Source organism: Benincasa hispida, chromosome 8 (genome assembly GCF_009727055.1).
Source record: "Benincasa hispida cultivar B227 chromosome 8, ASM972705v1, whole genome shotgun sequence".
In the NCBI taxonomy this organism is placed as follows: Eukaryota; Viridiplantae; Streptophyta; class Magnoliopsida; order Cucurbitales; family Cucurbitaceae; genus Benincasa; species Benincasa hispida.
The window spans coordinates 16,392,660-16,407,347 of record NC_052356.1 but is presented as its reverse complement, the minus strand read 5'-3'; the positions used below and the strand labels follow the sequence as shown (position 1 = coordinate 16,407,347).

General features: G+C 36.0%; 1 protein-coding gene across 1 annotated transcript; it reads right to left on the bottom strand.

Moving 5' to 3' along the window:
• Window positions 1-224: 224 nt before the first annotated feature.
• On the bottom strand, window positions 225-10,348 carry LOC120083691 (PHD finger-like domain-containing protein 5A). The gene is made up of 2 exons (XM_039039531.1): window positions 10,117-10,348; window positions 225-838 (listed from the first exon to the last, which is right to left on the bottom strand). The coding sequence occupies exon 2, from the start codon at window positions 788-790 to the stop codon at window positions 458-460; it is 333 nt and encodes a 110-aa protein (XP_038895459.1). The 5' UTR covers window positions 791-838; window positions 10,117-10,348; the 3' UTR covers window positions 225-457.
• Between the last annotated feature and the right edge of the window lie 4,340 nt (window positions 10,349-14,688).

Here is a 14,688-nt window from a genome sequence, read left to right as displayed (position 1 = left end):
CCATCAACTATGGTTCCCAAAATTCACTGTATTATGGTTGACTTCGAGCATGTTACTCCTTTGCCCTCTTTTTAAGGGTGGAGGGGCCTCCTCTCCTTGCATCATCTTTTAGATTATTGACTCCAAACCTCAATTTAGATGGATCCCCTCCATTAGTTTGGTTGAGCCACAATCAATGAATATAACACAATTCAAGTATTATAATTCAATGAATAAAACACCAATTACCATCTTAAAAGTCGATGGTTTGATCCTCACCCCTGCCATAATTGTACTCAAAAACACAATACAATCAATAAAGTTCACAATTCTCATGATTTGCCTTGGCCCCAACAACTGTTCTCATTCTGACTCATCAGCATATACATACATGTCTAAGAGAGTTTGAAATTAGAAATCAGAAATTCATCATATTACAGTAAGATCCATCCTAGGAAGATAACTATGTGTTTTTACTTCATCGTTTCTTGAACCCATATTTCTTACGTTCATAGAACAAATCTGTTTTTGCACTGCCTAAGTTAACAATCTTTGGACATCCATCTCTATCTTTCTCCTGCTGTGTACACTCTTTGCAGTAGTAGGCATCTGAAATTCCTACTCCTCCACAGATCACACAGCGGCCTTGAAAAGACCCGTAATTGCATTCATCACAAACACGAACAAGTGTACAGGGACGGACATAAGAATCACAGATCACACACTTCCCGTCGCACTTCTCACAAAGTCGGCCAATGGCAATGCCTGGCTGCTTTCTGCACATAATCAAATCGGGATGATGCTTGGCCATGCCTTATGAAACTGCAACAATCTCTCAAGTTCCAGTAAAATTTGTAACCTGCAGATGTGTTTTCAAACTTGAAATGTTAGAATTAACTTCATGCACCCCCAACTAAGGGAAATCTTATAATAATAAAAATAAATTCAGCCACACAAAACGGACGGGAGAGTAGCAATTCCTAATATTAGAATATGTTTGTTTACATCTTTCTAGTTCATAGATCGATGGCATAAAATCACATCAAGCCTCTAGCCACAGGCAATAAGATCATTTTTCGATCACTTCACAACTAAGGAAGAAATCATTATGGGCACACCCTAACAAATCCAAATGACTGATGCATATCGTCCCTCCAGTGTGCTAAACATTTGAGTCTCTTGACATTTGATCATTGAAGTTCAAGCATAGGCTCGAATATGATGCATAACTGCACATGCAGAGACTAGAATCGAACTTCAAATTTTACTCTTCATAAAAAGCTACAGCTTAAAAAAAACCAACAAATTGACATCCTAGGTATATATTCACAACAAAGTTGGATTCTCAAATACCAAGTGAATAATTTAACTGGAAACTTGATAAAATTATGGGCCAACTGTACTTCCATCCCAGAACACTTAAAGTGCATGCTGCAATGCAGAGAAACAAATCCCAATCAAGGATTCAAGGAAAAACATAATCGAAGCTAAAAAAATAAAAAGAAAAAAAAAAACTAGAGGAAGTTGCAAGTGATTTTCACTACTAGCTAACAATGAGATGAACGAAATAAGGACCCATTTGGATAGACTACACAAAAAAGTGTTTTTCAAAAAACTCTTTTTTTAAAAAAAAAAAAATACTTTTGATAAAAAGTATTTAAAATACACTTTAAATGTGTTTCATGAGCGGTTGCCAAACATTCAAATTTATTCCAAAATGACTCTTTTTTAAATTGAAAATGTATTCCAAACACACTATAAATCTGGTCGCTAGAGCCTTCAAGAATTTCAAATCACTCAAAAATATAAGAATGCTCTTACAACTAGAATCAACTTGTTAGTTCTACATAAATTAGCTACTAGTTAAAGGGACTGGCCACTTTCTCCAATCGTTCATATTTTTCACTCACTGTGCTATGCATGTGCATTCAAGAGGCATCTGTTTATCGTTATTTTCACATACGAAGTAAAACATTTCAATTCTTGTTCTCCACTCATCTTCTCAAGTTCTCTTTATTTCACATGAATGGTTGTTAGAGAGAAGAATGTTGTGGCGTTACAATTTAACAAGATAACCATTGTCCAAGGATGTGGCAGCTTTGCAAATTCAATGAGGAAGAATACAAGTCAGGAGAGAAGCCATCCCTTTCAAATCAAAATGCAACTTATGTAAATTGGAAGTGGAATTGAGAAAGTAAATTGAGGAAGAATCTATATGAGCATTTCAAGAGAAACTGAAATGTAAAATTCTTGAATGTGATTATGCGAGTGGGCTAAGAAATCAGAACTCTTCTGTGGGCAATGTAAACCAAGGTGCAAGGAGAGTTTCTCGAGGGACATGGAGGTCTATTATAAATCAGAAGAATTCAATCTAGATAACGAATGGAAATGACAAAGGTATACTTTAAGTACAGTCTCTGATGTTCATGCAAACGTATAAATACAAACACAATAAAGCATGGGGGAAAATTGAGGGACAACCTCTGGGAGGGGTTGAGGAGGGGGGTTCTCATCTTGTGAGGTGAGAGGTGGTGTCTAGGCCTCTGGACCTAGCTGGGTTAGGCGTGAGAAATAGTAGGGGAAGGAATCAAGCCCTTATGGTTAATTGACTTTGGTCATTCCATCATGATCCTGCCACCTAATGGCACAAGGTTATTGTTTGTAAGATGGTCCTCAACCTTTTGAATGGATGGTCAATGAGGTTAAGGGCACTTCCAGACACTCGTGAAAAGTTATTTCAGCAGATTTTCTTGAATAATCAGTACCTCCCTTCAAGCGTTTCCATTTTGCCTCTCTGTAGAAAGTTAAGATTCACAAGGTCAAGTTCTTTATTTGGAAAGTTTTGCATGGAACAGTTAATACCTTGGATCGAATCTTGGCTCGAGGTCTATGGTGATCAGGTATCACTTCTATTGTTTTCTTTTCAAAGGGTGAAAAAGGATTTGGATCGTCATCTTTGGGGGGTGAGATTTTGCCAAAGTAATTTGGAGTCGCTTCTTGAAAGTGTTCGATAATGTTTCACTAGATTTCAAAATTGCAAAGAGACGGCCAAGGATCTCCTTCTACATTGTCCATTTTGGGAGAAGGCCTTTGTTTGTGGCAAGCAAGGGAGTGCTATTTTGTGGGGCCTTTAGAGTGAGAGAAATGATAGAATCTTTTGGGGTCGGGAGTTGAGGTGTTCAAAATTGGACCTAAAACCAATCGAACTGACCAAAATCAACCAAACTAACATCAGTTGGTCAGTCGGTTTTATGGACAGAAAGGTCGAAATCAGTTTAGAAAAACTGTCATTTGGTCGACATGCCAAAAACACTAAAAACCAACTGACCAACCACAACTCAACCTTTAAAAAAATGGAAATTGGGAAAGAACAGGCAGAAACCAGCTACAAGTTTCTGGGTGTAATGATTTTTTTTTTCTTTTTTTGGTAAAAGCAACTACTTTCATTGAGAAAAAATTGAAAGAATACAAGTACGGGCATACAAAAAACCAAGCCCACAAAAGAGAAAAGTCCTGCAAAAAGGAACTCCAAATATGCAAGAGAATGTCTATGGAGCAGTTACAAAAGGTTTTGAAATCGAAATCCACAAAAAAAACATGATAGCGAACAAGGGACCAAATCTCACTAGGGTTGCTATCCCTTCCTCTAAAAGTCCTGTCATTCTGCTCGCCCCACAAAGTCCATAAGATATCACACCCTAGCATGCCATAAATAACGACCCTTCTCCCCTCATGGCGGATGGAGAAGGAACTCACCGATCATACTACGAGTACCCCTCTGATGAGCCAAAGAGATACCAAACATCTAGAAAAACATCTCCCAAACTGAACTAGCATACTCACACTAACAGCACAACGACCCAAAAAGCGAAGGTAATTTCCTCACCAATTGATCCATCGTATTAGACGACCATGAAGAACTTGCCAGATAAAGAAGCTCACTTTCTTAGGGATTTTAATCCTCCAAAGAATCGAGAAGACCGACACCTATGAGAGAATGATCCATCATACTTTGAAAAATCCCTCCAAAGGACTAGGATTTCAAACTCTCACATCCCTTCTTCCACTTCTAAACATAGGGTCTTTGAGTAAGACAAGAAGAGAGGCCACATCTGGTGTTTCCGTATTGGAAAGAGGACGATGGAAACAAAAAAAAAAAAGAAACACGAGCTCCCAGACCAAACAAGAAAGTCGACCACAAAGTGATTCTTTTTGGAAGATAAGTGAAACAATCTCGGAAATAAGGCACAAAGAGGTCTCTCCCCCACCCATTGGTTTTCCCATAAATAAGTGTCCCTCCCCTCTCTCACCACACAATGAACAAGGTTAACAAACAAAGGGAGCTCTTTCGAAATATCCTTCCACAAGTCCCGATGCATCCCTCTACTCCCCTTAGCCAACTACCCGAGAGGATAGGGGCCATGAATATTAACAATAATCTTGCACCAAAGAGAGTTGGGCTCATATAAGAAATGCCATAACCATATTAAGAGGCTTTGTTACGTAATCTAAGGTTTCCAATCTCAAGAACACCCCCCCCCCCCGATTGACTTCTCCGCAATTTCCCACCTAACCAAATGAGCACCTTTCCCTTTCCCTTCATCAACCCCTTCCCAAAAGAAATCACGCAATCTCTCCACATCCTTACGAACCTTAGTAAATAGGTAAGCCAGATAGGACTGATTTGATCAAAGTAAGCCTTCCCTCTTTGAAAAAGAAACCTCTTTTCTAGGAGGCTAACCTTCTTCTAACTTTGTCCACCAGCGGCTCCCACAAAGCAGTTGACTTAGGGTAGCTTCCAAGAGGAAGACCAAGATAAGAAGAGGGAAGGTCCCGAAGCTCACCCCCCACCATATCCGATCATCTTCTAAGCTTCCCAACCTCACAATTAATCCCCATTAAACAACATTTACTCCTATTAATCTTCAAACCAGAAATCTCCTTAAAGAAAGCCAAGATATGGTTCAACACACTAAACGATGCCTTACTGTCGAGCAGAAAAAGGTCGTGTCATCCGCAAACTAAAGATGTGAAAAGGGGATCCTAGCCTCAGCCACTTGAAAGGGAGTGATAACATTACCCTCCACACACTTGCCCACAATTCTACTAAGAATATCCAGCACCAATAAGAATAAGAAAGACGACAAAGGGTCTCCTTGTCTGAACCATCTTGAAGCCCCCATTTTGCCTCTAGGGCTCCCATTTATAAGGAAAGAACAACTAACATTCCTGAAGCAACCCCACATCCACATCCTCCATTTATAACCAATGCCCTTCTTATCCAAAACCTTGTCCAAGAAGTTCCAATTCACATGGTCATAGGCCTTTTCAAAGTCAATCTTAAAAATCACTCCTTCAATCCTTCTAGCCCTATAATCCTCAATCACTTCAATAAGAGCTTGATCCAAAATTTGTCTTCTAGCAATAAAAGCACTCCGAGTATTTGAAATAGTCGCCAGAAGCACCCTCTTCAACCGGTTGGCAAACACTTTAGCAAGGATTTTGTTCACATTAGTAATTAAGCTTATGGGTCTAAAATCCTTGACCTTGGTGACATCCTTTTTAGGAACCAAACAAACGAACATCTCAAAAATTGAGCTATTTAGGATACCTCTTTCAAAGAATTTCAAGAAAACTCTGGTAAGGTCTTTTTTAAGCAAATTCTAGTTCTTGATAGAACGCCATGCAGAAACCATCAAGGCATGGCGATTTGGATCTATCAATCTCAGAGACTACACATGCAATTCTCTTCCTAAGAGAAAGGCTTTGTCAAACCCTCCCTCTCCCTTTTAGAAATAGGACTCCAGTCAATTATGTCAATAAAAGGTTTAGGAGACACCTCAGGCCCACAAAGAGATGAAAAGAAAGATAACACCTCCTCTTCAATCTCCTTATCATCCCTGATGACCTCACCAGAATCTCTGACCAGAGGACCAATAGTATTCCTACTCACAAAAAAGGTTTTTTTGGGTGTAATGATTACCAAACTATTTCTTTTTAATATATATATATATATACAGACATATAGACATACATACATATATACAGACATACATACATACATATATACATACATACATATATACATATGTACATACACACATATATATACTCACACACACACATATTTTCCATTTTTTTTTTGTTCTTTATTTTTTCTCACCAATTTTGCACCCATCCTACCACAGCTGGCATCGTCACCATGTGATATGGTGAAGTGTGTACCACCTATTCTTTTTTTTTTCTTGTTTTTCTTTTTCTCCATTTAATTTTTATTTTCTTCTTTTCTTCTTTTCTTCTTTTCTTCTTCAATTCTTCTCTCTTTTCTCATTCTCTTCCTTTCTTTTTTTTCCAGTGATTTAAAATTTTATTTTTGTTTACTATCTTGGTTACCAAAACCAACAAAAACTAATCGACTGCCAGCATAGTTGGTTGATCGGCGCATCCTATCTCTCGAGAATTGATCATCACCAACTAACGAAACTTGATTAGTCAATGGTCAACATCGGTTTTAGCCCAAAACCAACACCAAACAACTAATGAACACCATAATCGAGAGAGTTCTTCAAGTAATGTTTAATCCTTTATTAGATTCTACGTTTCTCTTTGGAATTTAGTGACCAAGTCTTTTAGTAATCATACTCTTAGCCTTCTTTTACATGACTAAAGCCCTTTAGGGTAGCCTAGCTCCCTTTTTGTAGACTTTCATTTTGAAGGCTCATATATTCTTTCATTTTTTCCCACAATGAAAGAGGTTTTTCATAAATAATTTTTTTTTAAAAAAAATGTTGTTACTTGAATTCCTATTGCTTAATCCATTGGGGGGTTCAAGAGACATTAAGATGGTCGAGATCAATTTGTTCAAGAGTACATGAAAGAACTCACCCTAGGAAACACAGATACTTCTAATTGTGCAGAGAATCAGTATCAGATACGGATACGATACGGATACATCCAGATACGTGGTAGATACGTGTCTGATACGTGATTTGAAGTATCTGATTTTTTTATTTTTATTTTTAATTTTCGAATACGCGTATCTGCTTCCAGATACGTAAAGGGGATACGTGAGTTAATTTTTTTTCCAAATTTATGCCTAACCACTTAAAAAGCCCAACCCACAACCCATTTTATTTTAGTACATGTTAGGAGATTTTAAAATCATCAAAAATCACTTTTTTTCATTTTTAAAATCACTCAAAATCACACTTTTAATTACTCAAAGTTAATTTAGTTTTAAATTTTACACTTTTAAATACAATTTTCATATCATCAAAATTAGTTTGAAGAATTAAACATGTTTCACAGTGATTTTGAAAATGACAAAAGTGATTTCAACCATTTTAAAATCACTTCCAAACATAAAAGTCCACTTAAATTGAGCAATCCAAAATAAAATAAATTAAAAATGATAAAAACATTAAAAAAAAAAAAAAAAAAAACCTGAAATATAATTAAATCTCCATTCTTCCCTTCTCTTTCACTATTTAAATCATGACTCATATCCCCTTCATCCACAACTTCATTCTTCAATCTTCATATTCTACTTCTTTCCTACCGTCTACTCTAGTTGCTCAACAATCACTCGACATTAATAGATTTTTTTCAAGTTTTCACTCTCTTCTTAAATATATTTTAATATAACTTAAAATAAGTATTATAACAATTAACTAGACATACGTAACCGTATCTTAGTTTTTTAGAAATTAACGTATTGCCGTATCGTGACGTATCCATATCATGTATCCGTATCTGTGTCTGTGCTTCTTAGGACTCACCATTTCCATGCATGAGAGCGAGATAGAGTTGAATGATATTAGGTATTTAAATTTCACTTCATGCTTCAAGCCTGACCTTAGAATAATTTGTTCGTTAGGTTGTACAACTATATCCTTGAGTTATTCAAGCTTAAATCCGAGGGCACAAGCAAGATTAAGATAGAAAGGTGTGTGGCTCCAATCAACCATGAGAATCACCCAGAGGTTGGCTGAGCATCATGTCAATATGAAGAGGAAGGTGAATAATGATGTTTCAAGACAAGTCTCTTGGATGGCAGCTTGAAAAAAAAATGGGTCTAAACCTCCACTGAGGAAATAGTGAAAAGCCCTAGAAAAATAGAAATACAGAGATAGCTCAATACAATTAGCCAGTAGCTAAATGCACTAATCATACTTTCTTAGTTGTCAGTGTCATTGTTTCTCAATTTTGAACATGTTCCCCAAGCCTGTTTATTTAAGAGGCATTTGAACATTGATTTTAGTAATACAACAAAATAATATATTTTTCAATTATTGGCATTTCAATCCTCTAGATGCTTCTCAATCCTTCCAATTAGGTTTACAAAGTAAAATTCAATCTCCTATCTCCTTAAATTTCACCACACTTTGGTTGTGCCTATGTTCATAAATTCCATTAAACACGAGTATATTGGTATTGTGCCTTTATGCTTCTTCCACCACTCATCTATAAGAAAGTGCTCAAATTTACCAATTACAAACATGTATACACAAGGAACTCACTACACTTATACCAAAATTGAGTTTTGATCATACCCACTTTCGCATTCTAGGATCTCATCTTCAAATCCCTACCCCCCACCCAAGGTTCAAATTAGACTTGTCTAATATGTCATACCCTAAGACAAGGACTCTATCTTGCAGGATTAAAACAAACTGCAGCATTTTGTATAGGTGGAGTCCCTTTTTGTGAGCTGGTTTTTTGTATGCCCGTGTATTCTTTCATTTTTCTCTCAATGGAAATAATTGTTATCAAAAGAAATGGAGCAATCCCTTATAAAGAGAAAAGTGGAGTCCAAGATCCAAGCTGGATTACTCATCGTGCAATGCTGAAGCACGGATAGTAACAATGAGAAAAATGCCTTTTAATTAGGCATTGAGAACAAATGAGAGCTAAAACACAAACTATTGAGAAGGTGGGCATGCCTTTAATTACTAGTTAATTGTGTGAACCTAACAAAAGTAACTCTTCCTAAAAGATTCTTCCACCATTACAAATACATTAAGAAATAAACGGCAAAAAACACTTTCACCCTGAGGTTTGAGAATTGATTCAATTTCCCAAGTTCAAAAGTGACATTCTAACATTTGAAGCTAAGAAGAAAAATTCATATGCCCAAACAACCTTCTTCCGTTAGGTATGAGAAAAGGTAACTTGGCAAGTTTTTGAAGAAAAATTAATAAGCTCGAACAACCTTCTTCCATCAGGTATGAGGAAAGGTAACTTAGCAAGTTTTTTTTTTTTTTTGTTTTACACGGTTGAGAGTACGTGCCTTAAATAACTGAATAACTGAGCTATGCTTAGGTTGACAGTCGCTGAGCAAGTTAGATGCATAGGTTAGCAATTAGGTGTCTAACTATTAGTTTGTAGATTAATTTTGGTAACCTAGCAACAAAAATAACAGCCACTCTCTCTCTCTCTCTCTTCTTTCAATTTCTTCTTCGCCACTCCTCCTTTCTTTATCCCACATAAACCTTAACCCTACAAATCATAGAAACACTGGAAAATGAACTCAACCNCCCCCCACCACTTCTTTTTCTTCTTCAACACCACCGGTAGTTTGGTGGCAAAAGAGAGAGATAGCCAGTTCCTGCTAAAATTATGTGATTAGCTTAAAGTTTTGACCAACTTCAAGCCCTACATTTTTTAAATGAAGCACATGAAGTACAAAGCATATAGACGGCCATTAATCCAGTAAATTCAAAGGCTTGTTGGTTACTGTATTGGTTAATCTGAGGGAAAGAATTTCAGTTTTCAAAGAAAAAAAATCATTGTCATTCTACCACCTATAATCTACAAATATACAAAAATAAATAAATAAATAAAATATTGAAAAGTACGAATATACAAATGTAAACAATATTTAAGTCGTTCGGCTAATCAATCCAGCTATGAATCAAAAGAGAATTGGATGAAAAATTCATGTCCGAATCAAAACAGCCTAACATAAACCACGTCCCAATTTGCCGCAAGGGTGCTTTTTCCGTTGCTATTAGGGCTATTGTTATTAAAAACATGAAAAAAAAAAAATCAAACAACTCTTTCATTCTTGCATTAAACAAGTTCTAATTTGTGTTTTTCAAGTGGGAAGAAGGACGTAGATGGAGATTAGGAGAATACCAGTAACAACGGAGTAGAAAATCAGTGCAAAACTACTAGAGGGGAGGCTGCAGCGGCACGAACGGCAGAAAGTGGACGGCGGCGACGGCACGAGAGGAGGAAAGATGATGGCGACAGCGGCGGCGACGATGAGCTGCTGCAACGGAGGAGGAGACGGCGTGAAGAAGAAGAAGTGGCGTGGAGCACAGTCGAAGCTAGGGTTTTCCTCTTTTTTTTATTCATTTTTATTTTGTTTTATTTTATTCATTTTTATTTTTGTTATACAAAGTGGGCCCCTTTTTGTTTTTCACAATAAAAGAGAGAGCTGATCTACGTAGATTTTCTTTTCTTTTCTTTTCTTTTCTTTTCTTTTCTTTTTTTCTTTTTAATCCTTTCTAATTTATATTAATTTTCTATAGTAGGTTTAATTTGGGAAAAGTATCCATTTATATAAACTTTAGGAGTTGTATAAATTTAAACCTTAGATTGATAAGTACATCAATTTAAATTTTGAACTTTTGTAGTCGTTTCAATTTACACCCTTTATTATGTTTCGTTTGAAAAAATCTCATGTGAAACTTATAATTATATTGATTGAACCTTGAAACTTTCATAAATGTATCAAATTAGGCTCTTAGACAAAAGTTCCTATGAAAATCGTCATATATTTACTCTAATCGTCCATTTTGTATAATCGACATCTAAAGAGGTTTAAACACATTTAACAATTAATACGTGGATGGTTTTCAAAAGTAATCGTAATGAATGATTGGCTTGTGAAAATTTAGGAGTTTAGTAGACTCAAGTTATAAGTTTTACATGATATTGATCTAATAAAATTTGGAGAATGGTGCAAATTGATACACTTGTGAAAGTTTTGTTGGGGTTGATGTCCTAAATCTCGTAGGGTCCTATGGTTTGTAATTGTATTGTACAAATATCTTATTTATCTAATAAAATATGTGATCTTTTATTTGACAATTAGTTGCATTAATTCACAAACCAATAAACTAATATCCAAGGTTATTTTGTAGCTTAAACATGTATGTAGAGACATACGGTGTATCATGTTTAAGTGATAACCTAAATGGTTTGTAGTAGATGGATAAGGCTGGATACCTTATCCTGGTGACACTACGAGTATGATCTGCTTTGCAGATATTATAATTGTTGTAAAGTGTTATAAATGATATGATCCTCATCATTCAAGTGGAGACATGTGAGCGGGGATAATGCAAAAGAGTTTGTATAAAACCGGACCACAAAATGACTAGTCTCATTATATAACGACGTTCATAATAGAGACTCGCATTTCACCAAGATGACCATAGGTAACATGACCTGAATCCTACATGAGTTGTGAATTCTCTACTTATAAAGGCGGTCATTTGATTTATATGAGTGAGAGTGGCCAGATTGTTAACTCAACAAGCCTACCATTTTAGGATTCGTCTGATTGGGGAGTTGGGAACACAGTTACACAAAAAGAAATTCATTCCTTCCCCAATGTCGGGATAAGTAGATAAATTGCTCCCTTAAGGGCTGATTCTGGGCTTGAATAATGTGGCGTCACACCCTGAGGTTTGGTCATAGTTGGACTATGATTTATTGTTCATTAGAGGGGTCAGTTGTACTTAAGGAGTTAGATGTAACTACAGGGATAAAATGATAATTTTGGCCCAACTTTACTTAAGAGCAATTTGTGAAGGATTATAATACTGTTGGTTGGTTATATCCAATTGACACATAAATATATTTGTAGTGCGAAGAGTGCAACTGATGGTCTTTAATGGAGTGCCCGTTAGTTAACAGATAGTTAATTTATTAAAGAGTTTAATTAATTATTCACGTACAGTTGGAGCTTCAAGCTACAGGTCCATAAGGTCCCTTTTATAGCTCAATGGGAATTAATGAGAATCAAATTTTGGATTAATTTGAATTGTTCAAATTAATTGAGGGAAATAATAATATATGATATAATTAATTTAATCTAATTATATATGATATACTTAGTATAATGTATTTGATACATTATAATATAAAGTTTATTTGAGAGGAAATAAATATTTGAATATGATTCAAATATTAATTCTGTGAATTGGATTTATATAATTAAATTTAATATAAATAGGATTTATATTAAATATCATTGATGAGAGAATTAAACTTTGGGTTATATTGTATTTGATACAATATGAAATTATAGGTTATATGTTATATTTGATATAACATATAGTTTTAGGATTGGCAAAAATCCCCGCAGGGTCAGGTCGGGGTGGAGAATCCCTAGTTTGACCGGGGATAGGGGTTAAATCGGGGATTATAACCAAGTCTCCGATCGAGGACAGGGAAGGTATCCCGCACTCTGTCCCCATCCCAGTTTAATTTTAATATATATATATTATATAATGGGGATAGTCCCCACGGGGACCTGTTTCCCCAGCAGGAAAATCCCCATCCCCGCCTTCAATTGGCGGGAACGAGGGCGAGGATAGGGGAAATACCCCCGCGGGGACGGGGATGGGGAGCCCCCCGCCCCGCCCCGCCCCGACCTTGTTACCAACCCTATATAGTTTAATATATATTATATGATAACGTTGTTATTTATAAATATATATTATTTTTGTTATTAAATTAATTTATTTTATTGTTTTTTAATTTTAAAAACAATTTTTTTTCTCTTTACAACGTGATTTCGGGAGGGGTTGAACGATTTGTTTTTTTTCTTTTTCCCATTTTTGGCATTTATAGAGGTGATAGACCAACACAGAAAAAGTTTTAAGATTTTTTCTTTCTCCATCTTCATCTCCTCTCATCTTTCTCAAACACCCTCTTCCAAAATAGCCAAAGCACACACAAAACTCCTAGATTCTCACCCAGAGAATACAAAGTTTCCATTGCGGTGGTGTTCTTTTGGTTCAAAGGATTCTTCTTGAAGAACGATTCTTCAAAAGTAAGGATTTCTAAACCCATTTACTTTTCTGTAATTTTAATTTAAGCATGTTATCTCTTAAATGCATGATCTGTATGTTGGGATTAGCTGTTACAGCAGCCCCCTTTTCACGGTTTAGGCTGCTCCCATTTCGCTCGCCGCTACCTAATTCTCCCAGAGTCTCGTAGTTTGTAAACCGTACACATTGTTATGAATAAACTAAAAGTTATTTTATTTGACATTTACTCATATCTAATAAAAAAAGCTCCATGGTTATTGTATGAAAATTTAAGCATGTATATGAGATATACAAGTGGATCATGCCTTAAGTGATAACCTAAAAAGATCTGTTGTATAAGGATTAAGGAGGGATACCTGATTCTGGTAATACTACGGATACGGCCCGCTTTGTAAAGGTTTACAAATGTTGTGAATTACTACAGATGGTTGATCCTAACCATTCATGTAGAGATATGCAAGCAGGGTTGTCCTATACAAAGAGTTTGTATAAAACCGGATCACGAGATGATTCGTCTTTTATATAACGTCGTTGATACTTGAGACTTACATCTCACCTAAATGACCATAGGTGACATGACCTTAATCCTAAGTGTTTTGGGAACTCTTGCCTCTGAGAGCGGTCATTTGATTAGTATGAGTGAGAGTGGCCAGATTGCCAACTCAACAAGCCTACCTTTTGGGGGATTTGTCTGATTTGGGAGTTGGGAACTCAGTTACACAAGATGGAATTCACTCCTTCCACGAAGCAAGGGTAAGTAGATAGATTGATCCCTTAAGGGCTGATTCCGGGTTTTGAACATAATGGCCACAACTTCTCTTTCGAAGAGAGAACTCAGTCATAATAGGACTATGACTTATGTTCATTAGAGGGATCAGTGATACTTAAGGAGTTATATGTAACTACAGGGGCAAAATGATAGATTGACTTAACTGTACTTACGAGCGATCTGTGAAGGGTTATCGCACTGTTGACTGGTTTATATAGACACAAAATATATCTGTAGTAAGGAGAGTGCAGTAGTCGGTCTTTAGTGGACTTCCCGACAGTTAGCGGATGGTGGATCCTATGACTAAAGAGTTTAGTCAGTTATTCACATATCGTTGGAGCTTCAAGCTACAGATCCATAATATCCCCTTGGTAACTCAATGGATGCAAGTTGATAATCAGTTCTTGGTGTTGATTTGGAAGATTAATGTAAATATGATTTACATTAAGTACCATAAAATAGAAAAAGAACTATGGTTTGTATGTTTCATAAGATGAAATATTAAAACTATAGGTTATAAATATAATATGGTAAGTTGGTTATCATATTTATTTATAATAATATTAATTTTTGGATAATTATCTCTTTTTCTATAATAACCAATTGAGTAGGAGGTTATTGGTGTTTTTATGGTAACCATGAGATAAAAGAAAAAATGTTTTCCTAAATTTAAAAGAGTTGCTTAATTCAGAAAGAAACTCACGGATTGCTATCAAGTGAAATGGTTTCACTAAACGATAGCTCATAGAGAGACTAAACGATCGTGGAGTGTTACTATACGATAGTTCACTCAGTTGGTCGTAGCTAAACGATCGTAGGGCATTGTCTATACGATAGGCTGTCATCTTCTACACGATTGAACATTCGTCTATG